This window comes from Glycine soja, chromosome 18 (genome assembly GCF_004193775.1).
Source record: "Glycine soja cultivar W05 chromosome 18, ASM419377v2, whole genome shotgun sequence".
Lineage (NCBI taxonomy): Eukaryota > Viridiplantae > Streptophyta > Magnoliopsida > Fabales > Fabaceae > Glycine > Glycine soja.
In genome coordinates this window covers 50,107,042-50,128,409 of record NC_041019.1, presented here as the reverse complement: position 1 = coordinate 50,128,409, position 21,368 = coordinate 50,107,042, and the positions used below count along the sequence as shown (strand labels likewise).

Sequence of the window (21,368 nt, the reverse complement as noted above, 5' to 3'; positions counted from 1 at the left end):
CACACAGGACAAACTACTTAAATCATTAGACTCTTTGTATGTCCATCTTGGCCCAATAGCATCTATTAACAAGTGGATGACCATTCTTGACATGGGTTATGTCATTGCTAGTCAGTATAATGTTGTCTTGGTTTCTTTATCTATGCTCCAAAGTTGGACTTTCTTTTTGCTATGGAGTTCGACACCATTTGTGGCACAAGAATTCCTTATTGCAATTGGATTTGTTAATAGAAATCACTTTATGCATGTATACAACATCTACTTAAGCGACTTTTTAGTATTGCAACCATTAATTGATTTGTTCACTAACTCAACTGTACCATTTTTTGTGATAATATTGATGTATTTGAAAGATGATTGTCCACATGCCTCCTATTGCATCACAATGGAATACATACTACACACATGAAGCTCGTTCATGGCAGAGATTGTACCTAGGACACATACAAGAATTCAACTTAATAATGTTTCATTCAACTATAGGATCTCAATATGTAGTTGACATTACTAAGGATTAGTTGTTTTATTTAACTTCTCTTATATTAAATATTTTTATGTGTATTCATTTGAAACTTGTTAAAACTTTAGTTAATATTTTTATTCATTTAATGTGGACTATAAAGTTTCTTAATTGGTGTAAGTCATGCATATTGTGTTGCAAGTTGAGGTCCTTAAACATTTAATTATTGTGGCTCACAGACAAAAACCACATGGAAACATGTTGCAGTTGTTATTTCTTTTTGCAATCATTTTTCAAAATGGAAACATATCTCCATTGTGCAAGTATACAACGAATACATTTATGTTTTGCAAAATGCATCAGCAAAAATATAACAATGGAAACATATTTTCATTGGACAATTTCTCAATTCAACAATGGAAATATGTTTTTGTTGCGTAAATGGTGGTGACCAACAAATAGTACAACGCAAATACATTTTCGTTATGAACTATCAAAATGTACAACAAAAATGTTATTTATTTTATAAATGGGGGGTAAAAAGAATTAACAACGGAATCATGACTCCATTGTTAATTGTTTTTTTCATCCCATTTGTAAAAGGCTTAATTACAAATTTAGTCCCCCTATTTGTCTTAGATTTCAAATTTGACCCCCCTATAATTTAATTCACCAATTGAGTCCTCCATTTTTTTGCAATCTCGTTATTTCATTCCTCAAGCCCAAAATTGGATGTTGATTGTTACTTGCGAACGTTGACCGCCACATGTCGCGCTTTGATTGGATAATATTTTGGTGCACGCTTTTAACCATCTGTGGTAACATTGGCTTAGACCACATTCGAATAGAGTTTTCACCAAATGGCTACACCTCACATAAATTTTGCAAATGCTCCTTAATCTAAACACCAAAACACAAAAAGGGTCACAAGAATTATCCCCTGAAAACTCAAAAAATGCAAAAAGCACAAACTTTTGGATCATTTTTGGGTGACATAGGGATGACTTCAGAAGGGGAAGATTTCCTTGCACTCATCTGAAGGCTTCTCAGGCTGAGTTTGGAGTGTTTGTTATTGTTCTCTACCAAAGGGAACACCTTGGAAGCAAAAGATGAAGGCTTTAACAAGTTTTGGGTTTTGTCATGTGCAGCTCCAGAAATAGGACACAAAGGGGTGCTTTGAATGGATCGTGAAGCCACGACCTGAACCATTGTTAGAAAGAAAGAGAAATAGGGTGGATGAGGAAGAAGAGAGTGTGACGGGTATAAGAAGAAGTAGGAGGGAAATGGAAGTTAGAAAAATCTCCGCTGAGTTTAACGGAGGTTTTGAGAAGGAAGCCTTTTTCGTATCGAAACACAAAGGACATTATTGTGGTCCAATCGAAGCGCAACACATGGCGTTCAACGTTCGCAAGTAACAATCAACGTTCAATTTTAGGCTTGAAGACTGAAATAACGAGATTGTAAAAAAAACGAGAAACTCAATTGGTGAATTAAATTATAAGAGGACAAAATTTGAAATCTGAGATAAATAGGGGGACTAAATTTGTAATTAAGCCTTTGTAAAAATATAACATGTTTCCCTTTTGTTTCTTGCTCAAAGGCAATTTGGGAATACAACGAAAAGACACCCAAATGAGTAGTGCCAATAAAAAAAAAATTGATAATGCCAATAGCAATACCCTGTCATAAGACCAATCATACTTTGATGTTTGTCAATCGTTGTGAATGGTGAAGAAAGGGGTCCATGGATCCAAAAATAAAGATTTTAGTGAAATAAGGTTTAATTGTATATATATAAGAGAATCTTTTAGTGTTGAAATTGTACATATATACATGTCTGACTATAGATCTTATGCAATTAATTTTTAAGCATAAAATGTTGGTCATAATGTTGTCTTGTTATATTAAGGTTGTGTTTGGCAAAATTAGTTAAAAAATTAGTTGGAAGGTGAAAAACTAGTTTATTAAATTATAAATATTTGATAAAATTAATTGTTGAAGTTATTAAAAAGTATAAAATCACATAAAAATAATAATATAACAACGAAAACATATTTTCGTTGGACAATTTCTCAATTCAACAACGAAAGGATGTTTCTATTGCGTAAATGGTGGTGACCAACAAATAACATAATGAAAACACATTTATGTTATAAACTATCAAAATATACAACAAAAATGTGTTTTTATTTTATAAATGGGGGTAAAAAAAATTAACAAATCCCAACTCCATTGTTAATTATTTTTTTCACCCCCTTTATAAAAATATAACATGTTTCTATTTTGTTTCCTGTCAATGGGCAATTTGGAAATACAACGAAAAGACACCCACATGAGTAGTACCAATAAAAATAATTGATAATGCCAATAGCAATATCCTATCACAAGACCAATCATGCTTTGATGTTTGACAATCTGTTGTGAATGGTGAAGAAAGGGGTCATGGATCCGAAAATAGAGATTTTAGTGAAATAAGGTTTAGTTGTACATATAAGAGAATCTTTTAGTGCTGAAATTGTACATATATACATGTCTAACTATTGATCTTATGCAATTAATTTTTAAGCATAAAATGTTGGTCATTGACAATGTTGTCTTGTTATATTAAGGTTATGTTTAGCAAAATTAGTTGAACGTTGAAAAATTAGTTGGAAGCTGGAAAATTAGTTTATTAAATTATAAATATTTGATAAAATTAGTTGTTTAAGTTGTTAAAATGTATAAAATGACATAAAAATAATAAAATCATAATTTATCTTAAAAGGATAATTAGGAGACTAGATAAATATATAGAGGATAAAAATGAAAAAAAAAATATAAAAAGATAAAAACTAGAAATTAGCATTTAAAAAAAACGCTAAAAATTATTAAAAAAACTTATTTGTCAAATAATCAAATAAATTTTTTAGCTAATAAAAAAAATTAAAAATTATCCGAAATACCTTATCTAACATGACCTAAAAAAGTAAAAAAGTAAAATATGAAAACCTTATTGAAAAAATCACCTAACATCCAATTATGTTGTTACCTCCGGTGTAGTGTGCAGTTTTGAACTTCAAGGGATGGATCTAAAGTTCCATACATGTTTACATTTTGTGGCCTACCAAAACCTGGTAAGTGTTGAACTATGTGGAAAAGGTCTTTCCTTTTGTGGTGGAGTCTCAAAGCTAAGCCAAACAATTATATTCTTGGCATATGACACACAAAATTGCTTCGTTCAATGGGAAACGCATCACTAAAGTTGCCACATAAAAAACCTTTTTGAGAATTAATGAGTGAAGAATCACTTAAAAAGCACTATAAGCATCACTTAAAAAGAATCACTTAAAAAGAATTAGTGAAGAATCATATATGTGTATAGTACAAGCTTGTTGACAATTTATTCAATCCATGCTTCAAATAGGTTTTGCTTCGCTGGTTGTCTTATGAGTTGAGTTGTCACTGAACACGTATGACCCTCCCTCTCTTTTTATTTGTCCTATAGTTGACAAAGATAATAACTTAAAACGGTTTGACTTGGAAGTTCATACGATTGTAATAATAACAAAACATAAAACATTAATAAAATCGAAAAATACATACCATACTATATAGTATACCTAATAACTACTACAAAGTTTCATATGAAGATTGGGTAGATACTTCAACACAAATATATATATATATATATATATATCAAAATCAATATATCCATATTTTTTTCTTTTCGGGAGAAACGAAAGAATCAATGGACCATCCATCCATAATTACCTTTTATAAGCATTATTGCCATTCTCATGCAATAATGGAATTATGAGAAGAAAAAGAAAAAGAAAAAAAAATACGGATAGCCCGCGTGAATAACTTAAAATGTTATGCCATGAATCGACCTTTAAAGTGGTTACCCCATACTCGTTCCTACACCTGATATTTCTTCACAGCTTTATAGTTAACAAAAAGTAAAATTTAATGATGGAGAACATGTAATATTGATTGGTTAATGCGTTTTACTAAAAAGTTTAATGTAATTTTTATACTGTAATCCAATCACAATGTTATTTTGTTTTGTATTATTAAAAATATTGTTATCAAGCTATTAATGCTAACTGATAATTTACTGTGTAGATGAAATATATGTTGAAGTTGGTCTAAATGAAGAGGAGACACCACACACCTGTTCGTTACAGTTAAAAGCAACATTTATTTATTTTTCCTTCTCTCTCCGTGTATGATATGTCATTAAGAAGCAATTGTTAATAATAATGTAATATATGGTTAACATTTCATTTCATTTCATGAACCCCCAACCATAGGAAAACAAAAATACAAGGAGAAGAAAAAACAGAAAGAGTTGGTTGGTTAGCAGTTGAATCTCCTGTTTCTGGTTTTGTGATCTCTTCTGAGGTTGTTGTGGCATGGCTTACAGGAGAAGGCAAGGTATATCCAGGTCTTCCACCTTCAAGGAAGAATTTCATGATCCATCATTGGAAGATGTACATGTTAAGGATTCTAATCATGACAATGCTTCTCCTTCAATCTTCTCATCTTCTTCTTCAACACCAGCTTCATCTCTTGCTGCTCAAGCCATCAAAGCCACTGCTTCTCGCCATCAACCTTCTCTTTCCTTCGCTTTTGCCTCCGCCGAGTCTGACCATCAAAGATCCAAGGTATTGGATGCTGAATGTGTCTATTTGTTTGCTTTAGAGCAACCATTGTATCAACAGTAGTTCTCATCAATTTCCCATGATAACTTTGAAACTCTTCATTTTGTATATTGATAGACTGACAGACAAATAGGTTTAGATAGATAGATAGAAGGTGAGAATATGAAATGAGAAGAGATAATCTTAACAATTCAATCTTATGAAGATGAATCAACATTGATTTTACAGCAATATAATCTTAATCGTTATTAAAGGATCAAGAATTCAAGATTGACTCTTCTCACCAATTTTACCTTTCACTTTATATGTTCACAAAAATATGTGTGTATATATTGAGAGTGTGAGTGTGAGAAATCTTGACTTAATGATCAAAATTTATCTCAATCATTGTGCACACAGACACACACATATATAGTTAATTCTTCAAATGAATGAATGCAGAGCTTTGAGGCTTACGGAAATGGCAACTCCAAGTCTGGTTTCTGGGGTGTGATTGCCCAGAAAGCCAAATCAATATTGGATGATGATAAGCCAACCCCACAACATGACACCATGCCCCAAACCCAAACACTCAAATCACACTCATTTAATACCTTTTCAGGTCCTTCTGCAGCTCAGGTGATTATCATGTATAATTTGGCGCTTGTTCACTCTTTATTATGTTATATACAATGCAGGGAGATATGATATGATATTATGTTGCCTAAAATTACATGAAGCATAAAACTAAAACTCTTGATTTTGGAATAAATACATCTGTCATCTATTCTTTCAGTTGGGTTGGTATTAACTTAATTGTGTGTATGTTTTTTTTAATTTGACATGCTTAGAACTCCCCTTCACAATTCAAGCCAGTATATGAATCCCTCGACTCGAGTAGAAAAATGGACAATCCTAAATTTCGGAAGGGCTTGGATAAAATCACCACGTCCCTCAATCAACTAGGTGACACTTTTGAGAAGGCTTTTGAGGTAAACGGTTCATTTTACAATTGGTTTCCCCACAATTGCAGTTACTCTATATACACAGTGATGCACATTGTCATTTCCATCAACACATTTCAGAAATGTTTAGTGTAGACACAAAATTTTCACATCGTTTCCATACTTGTTAATAATGGCTCAGTAATTAGATATCAAGATATATTATAACTTGGTTAAATTACTGATAAATTGGTAACATTTTACTACTCTGTTCATCCATCTATACATCTTATTAACCAATAGTTTAATTTAACCACCGTTTATCATCATTAAAACAGTGTAAAAAAATTTAGTTTGCAAACCACAGAGTTAAACACAATATAACTGTTGATTAATTTATCCGAATGTCATGTTTCAACAGTACATCAGATATTCATATCCCAAGTAGGAGTATAGGTAGACTTTCATATTTAATTAGTTACTCGACTTAATATATCACTCTCTCCAATTCAATGTTTCTTCTCTAATTTCTTCAGGAAGGCCGAACAATTATGGAGAGTAAGAAAGCAGACCTGAGAACTCAAATCAGGAGAAAAGGAAATAACTCTGGGGACACAAACCTGACTTCAGATATGAGAAATCCATTGCAAGAAGCCACCCAGACACAGAATCAGTCTAGCCATGAAACAAAACTCAAGGCATCACGCGACGTAAGGTGGCAACTATGTAATCATGTGTCACTGGTTCATGTAGTGAAGGCATACAATGTCTGGTATAATATTGGAGTTGCTACTAATAGGTTTTAAGTTAGTCTTAGAGTGCTATTGGTTCTCTGTATTACATAATATCAAAGTTGTTAATTGATATTAAGTTAGCATAAGAGTGCTCTTGGTTCCATGTCAAATGATTAATTTAAATTCAGTCCACAAATGGCCATGAAGAAACTGCTCTACTTCTAAGACTTTGGTTACCTATAAGCATTCATACTCAATGTAGATGCAGCAAACTCAGTTTAACTGTTGCGTCTGCATGTGATTGTGAACATAAAACTGAGTGTGTGATGGTTGCTTATTTGCATCAACAGTTTTGGTTTCTTTATGTAACCAGAGAAGCATAATTTCCCTTTGTTGCGGTTGCAGGTGGCAATGGCAACAGCTGCCAAAGCAAAATTACTTCTTCGCGAGCTAAAATCCGTTAAAGCAGATTTGGCTTTTGCTAAAGCAAGGTGTACTCAACTTGAAGAAGAGAATAAAGTACTCCGGGACCGAGAGGGCAGTGATAAGGGACAGAACCGTGAAGATGATGATCTGGTATTAATTAGTTTGATCTTTGATGCTTCTCTACTTCAACTTTGTGTTTATACACCTAGCAGCACTCATTTACATAACAAAATTTGAACTTTCCTGTTATATCATGTGGTGTTTTGTGGTATTAAGCATCTAAAATCTGCAATGTGTATTGTGCCAGTTGGAGATTTCATACTAACTAGTGATATGGTTAAAAATTTAAAATAGTATATAAGTGTGGTACAACCCTTACCTCATGAGCTAGTTTTAGGGTTGAGTAAGGCTCAAATACAGAAATTTTAGCATCAGAGCCTATCTTAATGATTGTTGTTGGATCTATCAGGCCACCCGTTATCGTTTAGTGCCTACAAACTTCACACTTGGAATGTCTAATTCTCGACGAGAAGAGTGTGTGTTGGAGATTCCATGTTGACTAATGATATGGTTAATCTCTTTGAAGCATTAATGCTTCATTCATATGTAGATGCTTGCACGTATGCATGATGCATCATGTACATCTACTACCTTGTTTTGAGTTTTACATGCAAGAGTATATCTCAGTGAGAAATTTAACTTTATATATCTGTGAGCTCCTCAGATAAGGCATCAATTGGAGACACTTCTAGCTGAGAAGGCTCGTCTGGCGAGTGAGAATGAGACATATTCAAGAGAAAACCGTTTCTTGAGGGAAATTGTGGAGTACCATCAGCTAACTATGCAGGATGTGGTGTATATAGATGAGGGCATGGGAGAAGTCAGCGAAGTTTACCCTGTAGATGACAGTGGGATCACACGGTTGTTATCTGTTTCTCCACACTCATCTGATGAGGATGTTCTGGTCTCACCAAGTCCGCCTATGCTATCAAAAGAAATATTTACTGTGCCGGAAGAAGATAGTAAGAGTATATCAGAAGATGATGCTCCTTCTGCTGTCTCAGTTTCTCCACATACAAAATGATCTCTTTTCTTTCTTTTTTCTTTTCTTTTAATGGTTTAGCCTTAGATGAGGTTCTCTTGTTTTGAGGAAAATGTGCATGCCTTTTGAACGCTTATTTATTTCTTCTACCTTGATGCAATGTGAGGAAGAGAGTGAGGGTATATGAAGAGAAAGCCATATGTTTTGTTTTGTGTGTGACTTTCCTTTCATGGTAAGGTTGGTTTGCCAAAGAAAAACAAATGTATTGGTTGATCATAATTTTTTGGATCTGGAACTATTAGGAATATGACTGTTTCATTTAACATTTTAAAAATATTCAAAGTAGGACGGACAAAGGAATTATCATACTTCACATCAAATATCAATTTATCATCTTGCTCTTGGAGTCCAGAAAGTGGAAAGTTGGGTTAGGCGAATTCTCATGTAAAATGTTTTATGAAAGGAAAGAAACGATGCGTTAATGAAGTGAATTTGTCATAATATGAAGTTGTAACTTATAATAAACCAACTCGAAATTCTGGAAGAGTACAATGATCGAGACACTGTAACAGAAAGCCTTTGGTTCTGCTCAAGGAGTTCGGCTACCCTCTTTGAATCAGGATCCGTTGCAGCAAATTATTTCAGAAAACATTGGTAACTATTCTAAATCGATACAGGCATTGAATTGAATTAAGAATCTGGGAAATAATCACATGTTCTGTCTGATTAAAAAATCGTATAAAAATATGTATTTAAATTCTAAACGCATTCACCTTAAAATTGTTTCTTTACTATGATAAATATAATTTAATATCATCTTAACTTTTGGAAACAATTGTCAATTGCCATCCCACAAGTATAAACAATTTTTCATATTATTGCTGGTGTATAGCTTGAGGAAATTAAAGTCAAGTCATTCTTCAACTGGTTTATGTTTATTAAATGAATCAAATATGACATAACTTTATTCCAACCTAATGGTGGCTGAGGACCATCTCAGATCCTCTCCAGCCACCGTCCTGCAGAATTTAGACCTTTGATTGGTTATTGCAACAGCAATTAGAAAGAAAATGCGCTCGACAGTCGAGAATTCTACGGGAGAGAGATCCTCCCCAAACTTCTCTCCAACTACTGTCTTGCATAATCTTGAAATTGATTGGTTATTGCAACACCAATTAAAGGACAGAATATTATCAACAGTTTAGATTTCTTCTGGATAGAATTCTACGGTAGATGCAGCCTTCCAGTACATCTATACTTATAACTAGGCTCTTAAAGACGTATGCTTGCTTTCAAATCTTGTAATACACAGTCATCAGCACATAATCATGGTCAAATTAACTATTAACTGCTACAAAAATAAACTAGTATCCACAGATTTAATACATGAAGTGCGAGATCTTTAACCATAATCTGCCCGTGGGCAACACTCCTTGAGGTGTGCATCAAAGCCCACATAAAGAGAGATTCAAAAATAAAAAATATATTTAAAATTAACAGTTTGATTTGGCACTATATGACAGAATCGTGATGCAATTCGGAGAAAGACCTTCATTCCTTGCAAATGAAGAGTCATGTTTAATATTATATTTTCAATCGACTTCCTAGTTTACAGGGTCATTTAGATACACTCAACCTTTTTTGCTAGTACATTATATGAACGCATGACCAGTATACAGCTGCATTCATCTTCAAAGAGTATCCCCACAATTGCCTCCAGAGCATTTTACATGTGTTGATGTATATAGATCGTGACTGCTGCTTTGAAAAAGTAAAGCTTCAAAGCAGAAAAAAACTTCCTGGTTGGTATTTATATATGATTTCAGAATAACTGGAAAAACAAGCTAGTAGAGCCATCCCCAAATGACCTAAGGTCTGCGGGTTTTACCAAAGCCCTGCACAATGGGCAGGTCCTTTCTCTCTCAAACCTGGCAAAATAAGATAATCAGGTGCTAGAAAACACAGAAGAATAAATAAATTAGTAACCAAAAAACAGTAACCTACTAACCCTAATACTAAAATAAATTTAAAAAGCATTACATAAATTTTATAACATACAAATATTAAGCAACATATATTATTACATTTTAAATCACCAGATTGAAACTTCACATACTGGTAATCAAGTTTAAAGATTATTCAACTCAAATGAAAATGGCAATGTCAGATTGTTATGCAGACCAGTACACAAGATAAACAACAGCAAGGCAAGTCTCACCACTCTGATACGCAATCTTCACAGAAAATATGTTTACAACGTAGTAAGATGGGAGCATGCATCTTCTCCTGGCAAATAGCACAAAGATCACCAGCTGCATTGACCTGCCATCAGATAAATTAAAGGCATGAACAACTCCCTGCTCCCAGACATGCATATAGAAGGCTATATGGCTCTTAACAACAGACTGTGAAGTATGCAACTGCCTATTGCTTACATATTAGCAAATTCTGTCATTTAACTAACAAATGTAAATTAGAGTGAAAATGGATAGACACTGAAATTTCAGTAGTTAATTGACCAACTCCAAAAATCAGTGATCAAAAGAAGACACCCACTGTACCTGCTCTGATGTTGCATAAGCCCCATAGTGCATTTCTTTACGCGACAATGCTTTCACTGCAGCAAAGAAGGATTGCACCTGACAACCACACCACAGGTAAGAGAAGACCCACTAGATGCAAATGGATGCAATCCACAGATAGTTTAAAACAAAACAATAAAACGGAGTACTTCATCAAGCTATAGTTAAATGACATCATTATACTTGGGGACCCTTAGGATTTTCTAATGAATAATTGAACAACTAGTCAATTAAGAGTCATAACAGAAAAAAAAAATCTTCCAAACATCTCAGATAAAGAAAAAAAAAGGTTCAAATAAATATAAATATATAATTCAACAGGGGAGAGAGAAATTGTGGAGGTTACTGATCACAAGCTACATTCAAATAAAATAGTATCTACATGTATTTTTAAAAACCAACACACCTTTTCAACAACAGACGTGAGTTTAAATGTTAGATACAATCCTGTCATCAGTGATGAAAAGAGGCTTCCATATTCTTTGTTCAGGAAGAAACGATACCAAACTGGTGTTGGCAACAAGGCACGGTAAAGCAGGAGGAGGTATTCAACTAAAGTCAGCATTTGACCCTGACAAAAAAATGATAGTACCATCAGAATGTAATGACATGAGAAAGATGATATAGATCCTGAACCCATAACTCCAGGAAATGTTACAAAAGATAGCAGAGGCACATTGACCATAATAATATAACTTGAGAAGAAATGCGCCATCTTAAACTGCTCTTCCATTCCCCAACGGCAAATGCTTAGATTCAATTTCCCTAGTTCTTCATAATTTATAACTCACCTGCTTACGATAATTTCGGCCTCTGCTATTCTTGTAATACATCAACAATATACACTTGAATACCATTGCAGCCTGGCGAACCAAAGTATCTGACATTTTAAAACACAATTGCAAAGCAGAGATTAATCCCCAATGAGTTTCAACCAAAGAATAAATAAAATAATTCAAATATCTGCAACAAGAGCTCCCATCACAAAAGCAGTTTCATGCTGAAGGCTAATTGCAGGCAAGCCATATATCAGTTCAACAGCATTCAAACCAGAATAGATTAAAAGAAACCAAACCAGAATAGATTAAAAGAAAGCACAACAAAGCATACAAATATTTTTCATACAGCTAAAAACCCTCTGGTGCCGTTCTTAGAACAACTCATTCCACAAAAAAGAAATAACACAAGCACTAATGAGGTCAACATTTACTTTCAACAAACTAAAAGCACAAACATCTGACCACATAATGGACCCATGCTTAGATAGGAAGACTTAAAGTAAGATACATCATAGTACATTTAAACTTTCTCTCAAACACTTCGCAGCAAGTCAATCGCAAGTTGCGACAAAATTAAAATGCCCTTAAAACCATGCAGTAAGCAACCCAAGCAATCATCAGGGAGAAGAAGAGAATTAGAGAAACACACCATTGACCATGATGATGAAAATCGCGTGCCAGAAAGGCGGTATATCCTTGGGAGGAAGCATGATCAATGGATACATTAGATCATCATTCTGATACCACCAGTAGACACCAACCACATGAAGCGCGAACCCAACAGAAATCCCAACCAAAACCAGCATCTTCCTCTCCCCCTGCACCCGCCAAAACCACACACATTTATAAACAACACAAATTCTAAATTCCATACACTAACAACAACAACAACAACACATTGCTTCAAGCATGAGAACCATCACACCTTCAACGCAGTTTGTTTCCTTAGAATATCATTGGACTTGAAAAGCACAGCAGCAATCCAAATGGTCACAAAAAACCCTGCATTGCAATACCCAACAACATCAAATAAATAAATAAATTCTCGGATAGAACAGTAACTCAAAACATAAAAACTAAGAGCGCACCTTGCAAATGCTGCCTAATGAAAACCACCAACAGAAGCAACGAAAACGGCAAAACCTGCTCAATCCACCTGGCGGCATGCTGAATGTCATATCTCTGGTAAGATGAATCCCTCCCTGCACCGTCCCCTCCAGCGGCGGCGCCCTCGGTCCCCGCCGCGCCCTCGGCGTCGCCGCGCGGCGACCCCGATGCCAAAACGGTGTCGTTATGGGAATGCGAGAGTCCGACGACCAATCCGGGAGGAGGGGTCTGCTGCAGCTGTTGTTCCTCCCTCTGCTCCTGTTCCGCCGGGCCGATGATCCTAATCGAAACCTCGCCGTCATTGTTGACGGCGTCGGAGCTGGGCTGGCTGTGTTGGTTGGACGACCGTGACGGAAGGATGCCGGAATATTCCAGCAGCGCCGATAGCGGTGCCTGAATGAGGTTCGACGCCGATAAAATCCCCGAGTATCTCCTCGAGTTCGGCGAGGAGGAGGGCCCCACAGAAGGTCTGAACACGTCAGCGTTGTTGTTGTTGTTGTTGTTGTTGCCTTCCATAACCCTAAAAAATCATGAAAGAGGGGCTAGGGTTTGGGGTTATGGACGGTGAAGACGAAGAATTAGGGTTAGGTTAGGTTAACGAGGGGAGTGAAGGCGGTGGTTGAAGGGAAAAAGAGGGTGGTTGGGTGGGATGGGTCTTCTTTTCTTTCTTTCTCTTCTGCTGTGGTGTGCAGGGAAAAGCTTGAGAGAGAGAGAGAGAGAGAGAGAAACAAAGATGGGTTGGGTACAAGACAAACGACAAACCATACAAGAAAAAGAGAGAAGCAACCATTTCGGATGCTATACTTGCTCAATGCTTTATCCTCCCCCAATTAACATTTGCCATTTCATTTAATACAAAAATATTCAATAAATATATATCTATCTCTACACCTAATAAATACATCATTACTACATCTCTACACATATATGTATATCTATTATTGCACACATTTTAAATGTTGCGTTTTTCAAATTTTGGGTATCTTACTTGCCTTTTTTTTTATATATTTCGTGCCTTTCATTATAATTATAATTATAATTTTTCGCTTAAATTATTTTATATAAATCAAGAAAAATAAATAAATTGAGGTAAAATAATAGTAATTTTAAAAAATTAATTTTATCGAGTTTATATGAATCAAGAAAAATTATTTATTTTGTTTTGTTTTTTTATTGTTTATCATTATATTATAATGAATGTAAATGAAAAAAATAATTAATATTGTATGAAAAAATTGAAATAATAATTATTTTAGAACTTATTTTTTTTCTTACACAACTATTATTATGGGACAAAGAGTATACATTTTTTAGTGAAGACAATTCTTGCTAAAATTAGTTAAGCCATCCAATAAAAAAGTTATATATTTAAGATTTGAATTCAATATTTTTATTAAGTTGGAACAATTGATCGTGGGTTAATTTATGCATTTGGTGATAAATATTCACCTATTTTGATTATTAAGAATATATTAGTAAATCATATTTTTTTATTTATTTATGAAGGTATTTGTAGACAAAGAATTCATTTATGGATTTCTTTTTAAAATAATTTAATTAATTTTGTAGTAATTATTAAAAGTCATGTTTAGAGTTATTTTTAATTTTATTATTATTGTCATCATTTTCACGTTGTAGAGGAGGTCTTTAAAAGTATATTCTCAAAAAGTTATTAATGATTACATGTATAAGATAAAATAAAGAAAAAAAATCAAATAAGAAAAGGTTGCTTTTAATGAAAATTACTTTCATAAATTTTTTATTTAGTTAGAATATTTTGAAAAATAAGAAATAGTGTGATTTTGACTTTATATTTAATGCATTTTATTTAAAATTTTGTGATGCATAATGAATTTTAAATAAGTAATAAATTAGTTAACAAATAAGTTAGATGAGAGTTGACGAATAAGCTAATAAATAGTACTCCTTATACTATAAATTAGAATTCATAATTTTTTTTACTATTTAAATTAGATATTCACAATAATCTATGTCTTCTTTTATTAAAAGATGCATTTTATACACTATCTTTTCAACAATCATAAACTATTTTTTTAAAATTCATTTGTACATTTGATATTTTTTAATATTTATTTTTATATTTGATATTTTTATTATTTATTTGTATATTTGATATTCTTAATAGTTATTTATTTCATTTTAAAAATAATTTTATATCACAGTGTAGTTTGGTGGATAAATTTTATTTCATATCACTAAACCTGTGAATTAATGGTTTGTAGCTAATTTATTTTAACTAATAGTTTCAAATTTAAATTTAACATATATCAAGAAATTTGTCGAGTAAAGTGAATGAATATTATAAATATCGGATACCATATATTCAATACTTACTGATAAAAAAAACTCCAATAATAAATTACTATTTATAATAATATTACCTAACCTAAATGAGATTACCTCTAAAATAAATATACCTGGATCCTAAAAAAATAAATGTGAATAACAGCTGATTAATGATTTCCACAAAGCATAGTCGGATACAGCTCAAGCACCATTAGATGATTGGAACTTCGTAAAAAACGCTTTGTCATCTTTTAGGGTGTTGCTAGGTGCACCCAGCATTATTGCTGGTACACCCAGCACTTAAAATGAAAAGACTGAAATATCTTTAATCTGTAAGCCTTTAAGGTTGATCTGTAAAAGATATAGGGATCAACTTGATCCGTATGTCTTTTACGGATCAACTTGATCCGTATGCGCTTAATATTAACATATGGATCAAATTGATCCATAAACCTTTTACGGATCAAGTTGATCCGTAAGATTTATAGACCACCCTCACGCACACGCATCATAAATGCGAAGAAAATGCAGAGATAGTTTTGGTATTTTAAAAAATGATGGGTGCACCTAACAACACCCCATCTTTTATTGGCTTACTAATGATATATGATGAGTACAATGCAATTGAACACAAGATAATTAACTAAACTGGACGAAATAGGATGAAGTAAAATATAATTATCATATTATTATATAAATATTACTCCTATAGAAAGATAGTCGGGCTTTCATTTTATTATTTTAAAAAATAAATGATAAAAAATATAATTATTTTTATTATTGCGATTTTATCACATCTAAAATAGGATGGTAAGTTTTTTTTATCAGTTCTTAATTCTTTTTTATCAGAAATACAATGGTAAGTTTAAGTGTATACTTGAGCATCCAAGAATGGCATGGGATAGAATTGGGCCTAGGAAAGTCCAAATAGGTGACTTTTCTAATTTACGTATTATCCTTATGATATTATTTAATTTTATTTTAATTTCTTAAAATAGTAGATCATGATAAGTGTGTATGGTTGTTATTCATTATGGTTATTATATATTATAAAATTTGTATCCTATTGTGGTATCAATGAAGAATATCAATTTTAATGTTTATCTCTTTTAGTTGTAGATTTTAGTAGTAACGACCGTTCTTGCCATTTCAAATTTATAGACACTGTATTAAAAAAAAAAATAGATATTAAAATCATTGTTGTTTGCAAAAGTAGCCTTTCTAAATATTTAGAAATTAAAATTTTGTGTCACTTCTCTAATATAGGTGGGAACGTGATTTCAACAAAGAATAATAAATGAAGTTTCGATGAAGACACCCATTTCAGGTTAATAAAAAAGGACAAGAGATCAAGTTCCAAATAACTTGTTTTTCAAAAGCAATAATCGATTATATTTCAGAATAATCGATTATGAAGCAAAAATTTGGGTTAGATCTATGGTAAATGGTTTTTGTAACACATGTTTTCTATTAATATTTGATTAATTTATAAGTGAAACCATAATTTAAAGTATATAAATTAATTAAATTGAGTTCTTGTTAATTCCTGTATGAGTTTTAGTGGTTAATTCAACTTAAACTTGGACTATAGTGTGAAATAAATTGTAAAAGCTGTTTGTTGATTTATATAAGCAGTTAGACAAATATTTTATGGAAATTAATATTATTAGTCATTCATAATCATAATTAATCATTTGTGATAGAGACTCTTTTAGCAATAAGTTGGTTATCAAGTTTATTTTAAGATGTTGTGAATTCTCCTCAAACATTATAATGTGTGGTTTTTTCTCTAAATACATTTTCTCTCTCTTGTTTTTTTTTCAATCTATACTATTTTATAATTTAATTCTTAATATATACTACTTGAGACTTTCTCTTTTTTTTGTTTTTTTAATTTAAAATATTATAAAATATAAATATTATATTATATAATTTTTTAATTAATTTTAAAATTACTTATTTATTAAATTAAATTTTATAATTTTATTTTGTATTTTTTATTTTTTTTTTAAAAAAATATATAGATAAAGAAAAATAAAAAAATTCGACAAAATTATAGTACAATTTTTTAGTTACTTTATATGTATTTTTGTAATTAAATTTATGTGTTGTTGATATTTTTTTTTATTATGTTCAATGTGCTGTTGAATGGTGCTTCTAAAAGCTTTTGGAAATCTTTTATAAAACACATTTGAAAGAAAGACAAAAGCTTTCCTTTTTTAGATGGCATTTATGGTGGACCAAGATTTCAAATGGTTTATGGTGTGCCATTCTAAATATCTTTTACAGTACGTTTGGATAAAAAATTTTAATTAAGGAAAGTAATTTATCAGATAATTTAATTTTTTTAATTTAAAATTCATTGTTTGAATATTTTTTTATGAAGAATTTAAATTTTTAAAATTTTAAAACAGAATTTTAAACAATTAAAAATATGAAATTTTAATTTTCTTTTAGAAGGTGAGAAATTGAAAATAGAAGAATCTTTCAAAATAGTTCTTGTATTTCCTTTATAACATTCATCCTCTCTTCCAACCTTCCCATCGATCTCAAACTCGCGACTCATTCTTTTTTACCCTCACAATTTTAATTTTTTATTCAATCACAAAATTTTAAAAATAAAAGAATTTCAATTGAAGTATTTGAAATTCTTAGAATTTAAAATTTCTTTCTCTCATTGGAAGACACTTTTAGCTTAATCAATGGTCTACTTTCTTATCATGGACTCTCAACCCTTATTTTAGAAAAAGGGAGGAAAAACTAAATGAGAAAAGAGAAATAGATAAGAAAATAAAGAAGGAGAAAACTAAAGGTGTGTTTGGTTTACATTTTCATTTTTTATTTTCATCTTCTATTTTTATTTTCAAAAGATTAGAATTTTGAAAACATATTTAATTTGACTTCTTATTTTCTGCTTTCATTAAATAAAAATACTGAAAATGCATTTTTAAAAAGAAATATATTTTTAGATTTGTTTAAAATTATATTCCTGGTCACCGCTTTTTCATTTTACCCAAAATGAATATCCTAATTTCAACTGAAAACAAGATTTTATTGTTTCTAAAGTCACCTCCAGCATCATCAGTGGGCAGTGGCACATCGGAAAACAGAGGTGATTACCATTTGAAGTTGAATTGTATGAAAAGAGAGAAAGAAGAAATAAATTTGGTGCAACAGGTCCACTATAAAAGTGGGTGCGTGAGATGTATCTAACAGTGAAAAAAAATGGTCCACGCTAAACCATGTGTTACCCTTGTCCATTCATTAATATTAATATATGGCTCTGCATAATATAATTCAAATGTAATATAATAATAAATTCAAAATTTCTTATATTTTTTACATGTTTATAAAAATATTCGAAAAAAGAAGATAAGGTTCAAGTTTTAGAATTTAAAAAAGTTAAATGAAAGATGTGACAAAATACTTCTTAGAATCAAATAAATTTACAGAAAAGAAGAAGAAGAGAGAATCAAATACCATTATTGTAGCATATATGTAATCCATTTAGAAGTATTATACGCATAAACGTATATATACTCGTTAATTTTTTTCCTTTATTTTCACAGAAACAATCATAGAATAAGAAAGTAAACTTATTTCTCCCAGCTAATATACGTGCAAGTTTGTCTCGTTTGCTAGGAAAAAAAGAAAAAGTTGAGAATGGCCTCAAAAATGAATCTGCGTCCACGTGTTTTGATAGTAAGCAGCAACAATATAAATAATAATATTATACCTATTTTATTAATTATTATCTTTATAGTATAATTAAGCATTAAAAAAAAAAAAAATTAAAGAATATAATGTTTAATATTATAAACATATTAAATGTTATAATATATTATATACACGTGAAATTAGACGGTGCTAGAATTTGGCTTCTTCACGTTGGACAAATTACAAATACTCTGCAAGTGCTAAACTTTAACCCCACTGGCTCTGCTAAACTTTATTGGCTTCATTATAACTTTCTAGTTTCTGGATTATTGGATGACGTAATCTTGTTTTAGCGAACAAACCTCAAATCCAAAACGAGAATATACATTTTCATCGATAATGTGATAACACCAACCTGTTTCAGACATGCATAATCCAAGTGCAGGTTAAGAAACAATATTTAATTAATATTCGGTACCTAATCTAAGTATACTTTAATTTCTGAATATTTAAGCCATTTGCCTTTATGATATAACCCTGACCACATGCTTAACGAGTTCAAGTTTAGTCACTTGAATTAATCATTGTTAGTTACGAAAATGTTATTTGCAAACCATTTGTTGTTTCCTACATGTAAATCTGTTAAAGGATTAATAATATATATATATATATATATATATATATATATATATATATATATATATATATATATATATATATATATAAGCAGAAAACAAGCTACCAATTACTTATTAATCAATGTATACTTTGTTAACTACTAATGATTTAATTATCATTAACTGATGTGAGAAAATTATTACACTTTGGCATTTGATGCTGCACAAATAGAAATAACGGAAGTTATATGGTTGGCGTCAAACAAATTCTTTATGTGTATAACGACCAAATTTAGAATTCTTTATGGTTACATTTGCATGGATTCAGAAACAAACACCGAACGATATTACTATTAGCACCAACTTCAGACATTGAACTGAACATAATACTAGTAATAGCCAACCAAGTGATGGTTGGGGTCAAACTCTCTCAACTCTAATCTCTGGGCCCTGATATTTGCAGATATATCCTTGTTTTGTTGGTGTCTCCTTGTTGTCAGAACTGTGCCCTTGAACCGCAGCTGCATCATTAATGTGCCAGAAGCAAGTCTGTCTCTGTGATTAACATATATGTTGAATATATAATCACTTAAGTATCTAAAGAAAAGTAAATCCCACGATAGAATATATAAATGAGGAACAATTCTAACTCCTTGAACTAACTTTTAGGGTTGAGTTAGACTTCTCACATTATATATTCTAACTCCTCGAACTAACTTTTAGGGTTGAGTTAGACTTCTCACATTATACATTTTAAGAAGCATACGTTCAGAACCTACCATATTTTACCAACCATATTTTACCAGTACAAAAGTACAGCGTGAAAATGCGCGCACACATATATATCAATGGGGTTAGTTCTATTGAAAGAAATTCTCATTATTATGTGACAAACTAAAATTTGAATTCCCGTTTTAAAGCTAGAATGTCCCATAATATTTTGAATAAGATTGTTTTTAAATGAGGATATGCGTATGAAGAAAAAGAAAGCAAAGGATGTGTGTAAGAAAAAAAAAAGCTACATACAGATATCCATTGGTTTATTAGATAAAAAAAATATGTAAAGTTTACGAGCTAAAAGGGTAGATCAAATAATTTAATTGGTACTTTTACATAATTTAAATACATATTTAATGGGAAAGGGTAAAGTATACTATCTTTTACTTGATTTAAAATACATTATAACATTTTATATTTAACTACTAACCGATCATATTTAAAAATTGGTAAGCATTAGGGTATTTATAAACTTGGAAAAATGCTAACCAATGTTGTAAGTACATTAGTTAATGAACTTAAAATAAAAAATTATATTATTTATAATCTTTTTTACATTTTTTTAAATTTACATAATAAATATATTTTATGAATCAATATCTTTGAAAAATTCCTTATTGACAAGACACCAGTGAACTTATAATCCAAGTCTCTCATATGGCATGCCAAATGCATGTGCACTTTAGGGCATCATGGCATCTGCTATGCATGTGTGTGTGGACCTCGTTTCCTTAATTTAACAAATAATAATAATATAATAGTGCGGGCCAGGGAGTGGTCAACTTTCATGAGCTGGCAAATTGTGGTTACTCTTGTTTATTAATTTATTTCGATTAATTTTTTTTTTTTTTGTTTGTTAGTAGTATTATACAAAACCCACCACAACCCTTCTTATAATAGTCAATTTGTCATAATGGACCATTTTACATTCGATTTGCGAATACATAAAAATCCCGTGAATCACTTTGGAATGTCTTGCAAAGTGGCCCCTCTTCATGCATCCTCTTTTTTCTTTTCATGCATCCTCTTTTTTCTTTCTATTTAGTAAATTCCATATAGCATTAACACCTCACCAAACCCACAACTTTCCATGCTTCAAGAGTTCAATTGAATTGGGAAACAAGACTTGCACTGCATTTACTCCTCATTAATTATTCATTTTCACCCACTTTTCATTGGTAGTACAAAATTAGCTTTTGTAGTCCATACCCAGTTCTCATATTTAAGAAGCATAAAACACCAAAGCATGCATCTTGTCAATTCTACTTCATAATACCCCGAAGTAGAGGATATGCCTCTACGAAGTAAAAGGGG

At 31.6% G+C, this 21,368-nt stretch overlaps 2 protein-coding genes across 2 annotated transcripts; one reads left to right on the top strand and one right to left on the bottom strand.

The window, feature by feature from the left end:
• Window positions 1-4,628: 4,628 nt before the first annotated feature.
• Window positions 4,629-8,533, top strand: LOC114395752. Its single transcript, XM_028357597.1, has 6 exons — window positions 4,629-5,106; window positions 5,545-5,721; window positions 5,934-6,074; window positions 6,563-6,736; window positions 7,166-7,336; window positions 7,911-8,533. The coding sequence occupies exons 1-6, from the start codon at window positions 4,855-4,857 to the stop codon at window positions 8,268-8,270; spliced, it is 1,275 nt and encodes a 424-aa protein (XP_028213398.1). The 5' UTR covers window positions 4,629-4,854; the 3' UTR covers window positions 8,271-8,533.
• A 1,012-nt stretch (window positions 8,534-9,545) lies between these two features.
• LOC114396529 (RING finger and transmembrane domain-containing protein 2) lies at window positions 9,546-13,510 on the bottom strand. Its single transcript, XM_028358546.1, has 8 exons — window positions 12,678-13,510; window positions 12,515-12,591; window positions 12,239-12,407; window positions 11,602-11,690; window positions 11,217-11,381; window positions 10,790-10,867; window positions 10,447-10,550; window positions 9,546-10,156 (listed from the first exon to the last, which is right to left on the bottom strand). Exons 1-8 carry the CDS (start codon window positions 13,210-13,212, stop codon window positions 10,051-10,053), a joined length of 1,323 nt encoding a protein of 440 aa, XP_028214347.1. The 5' UTR covers window positions 13,213-13,510; the 3' UTR covers window positions 9,546-10,050.
• Window positions 13,511-21,368: the final 7,858 nt, after the last annotated feature.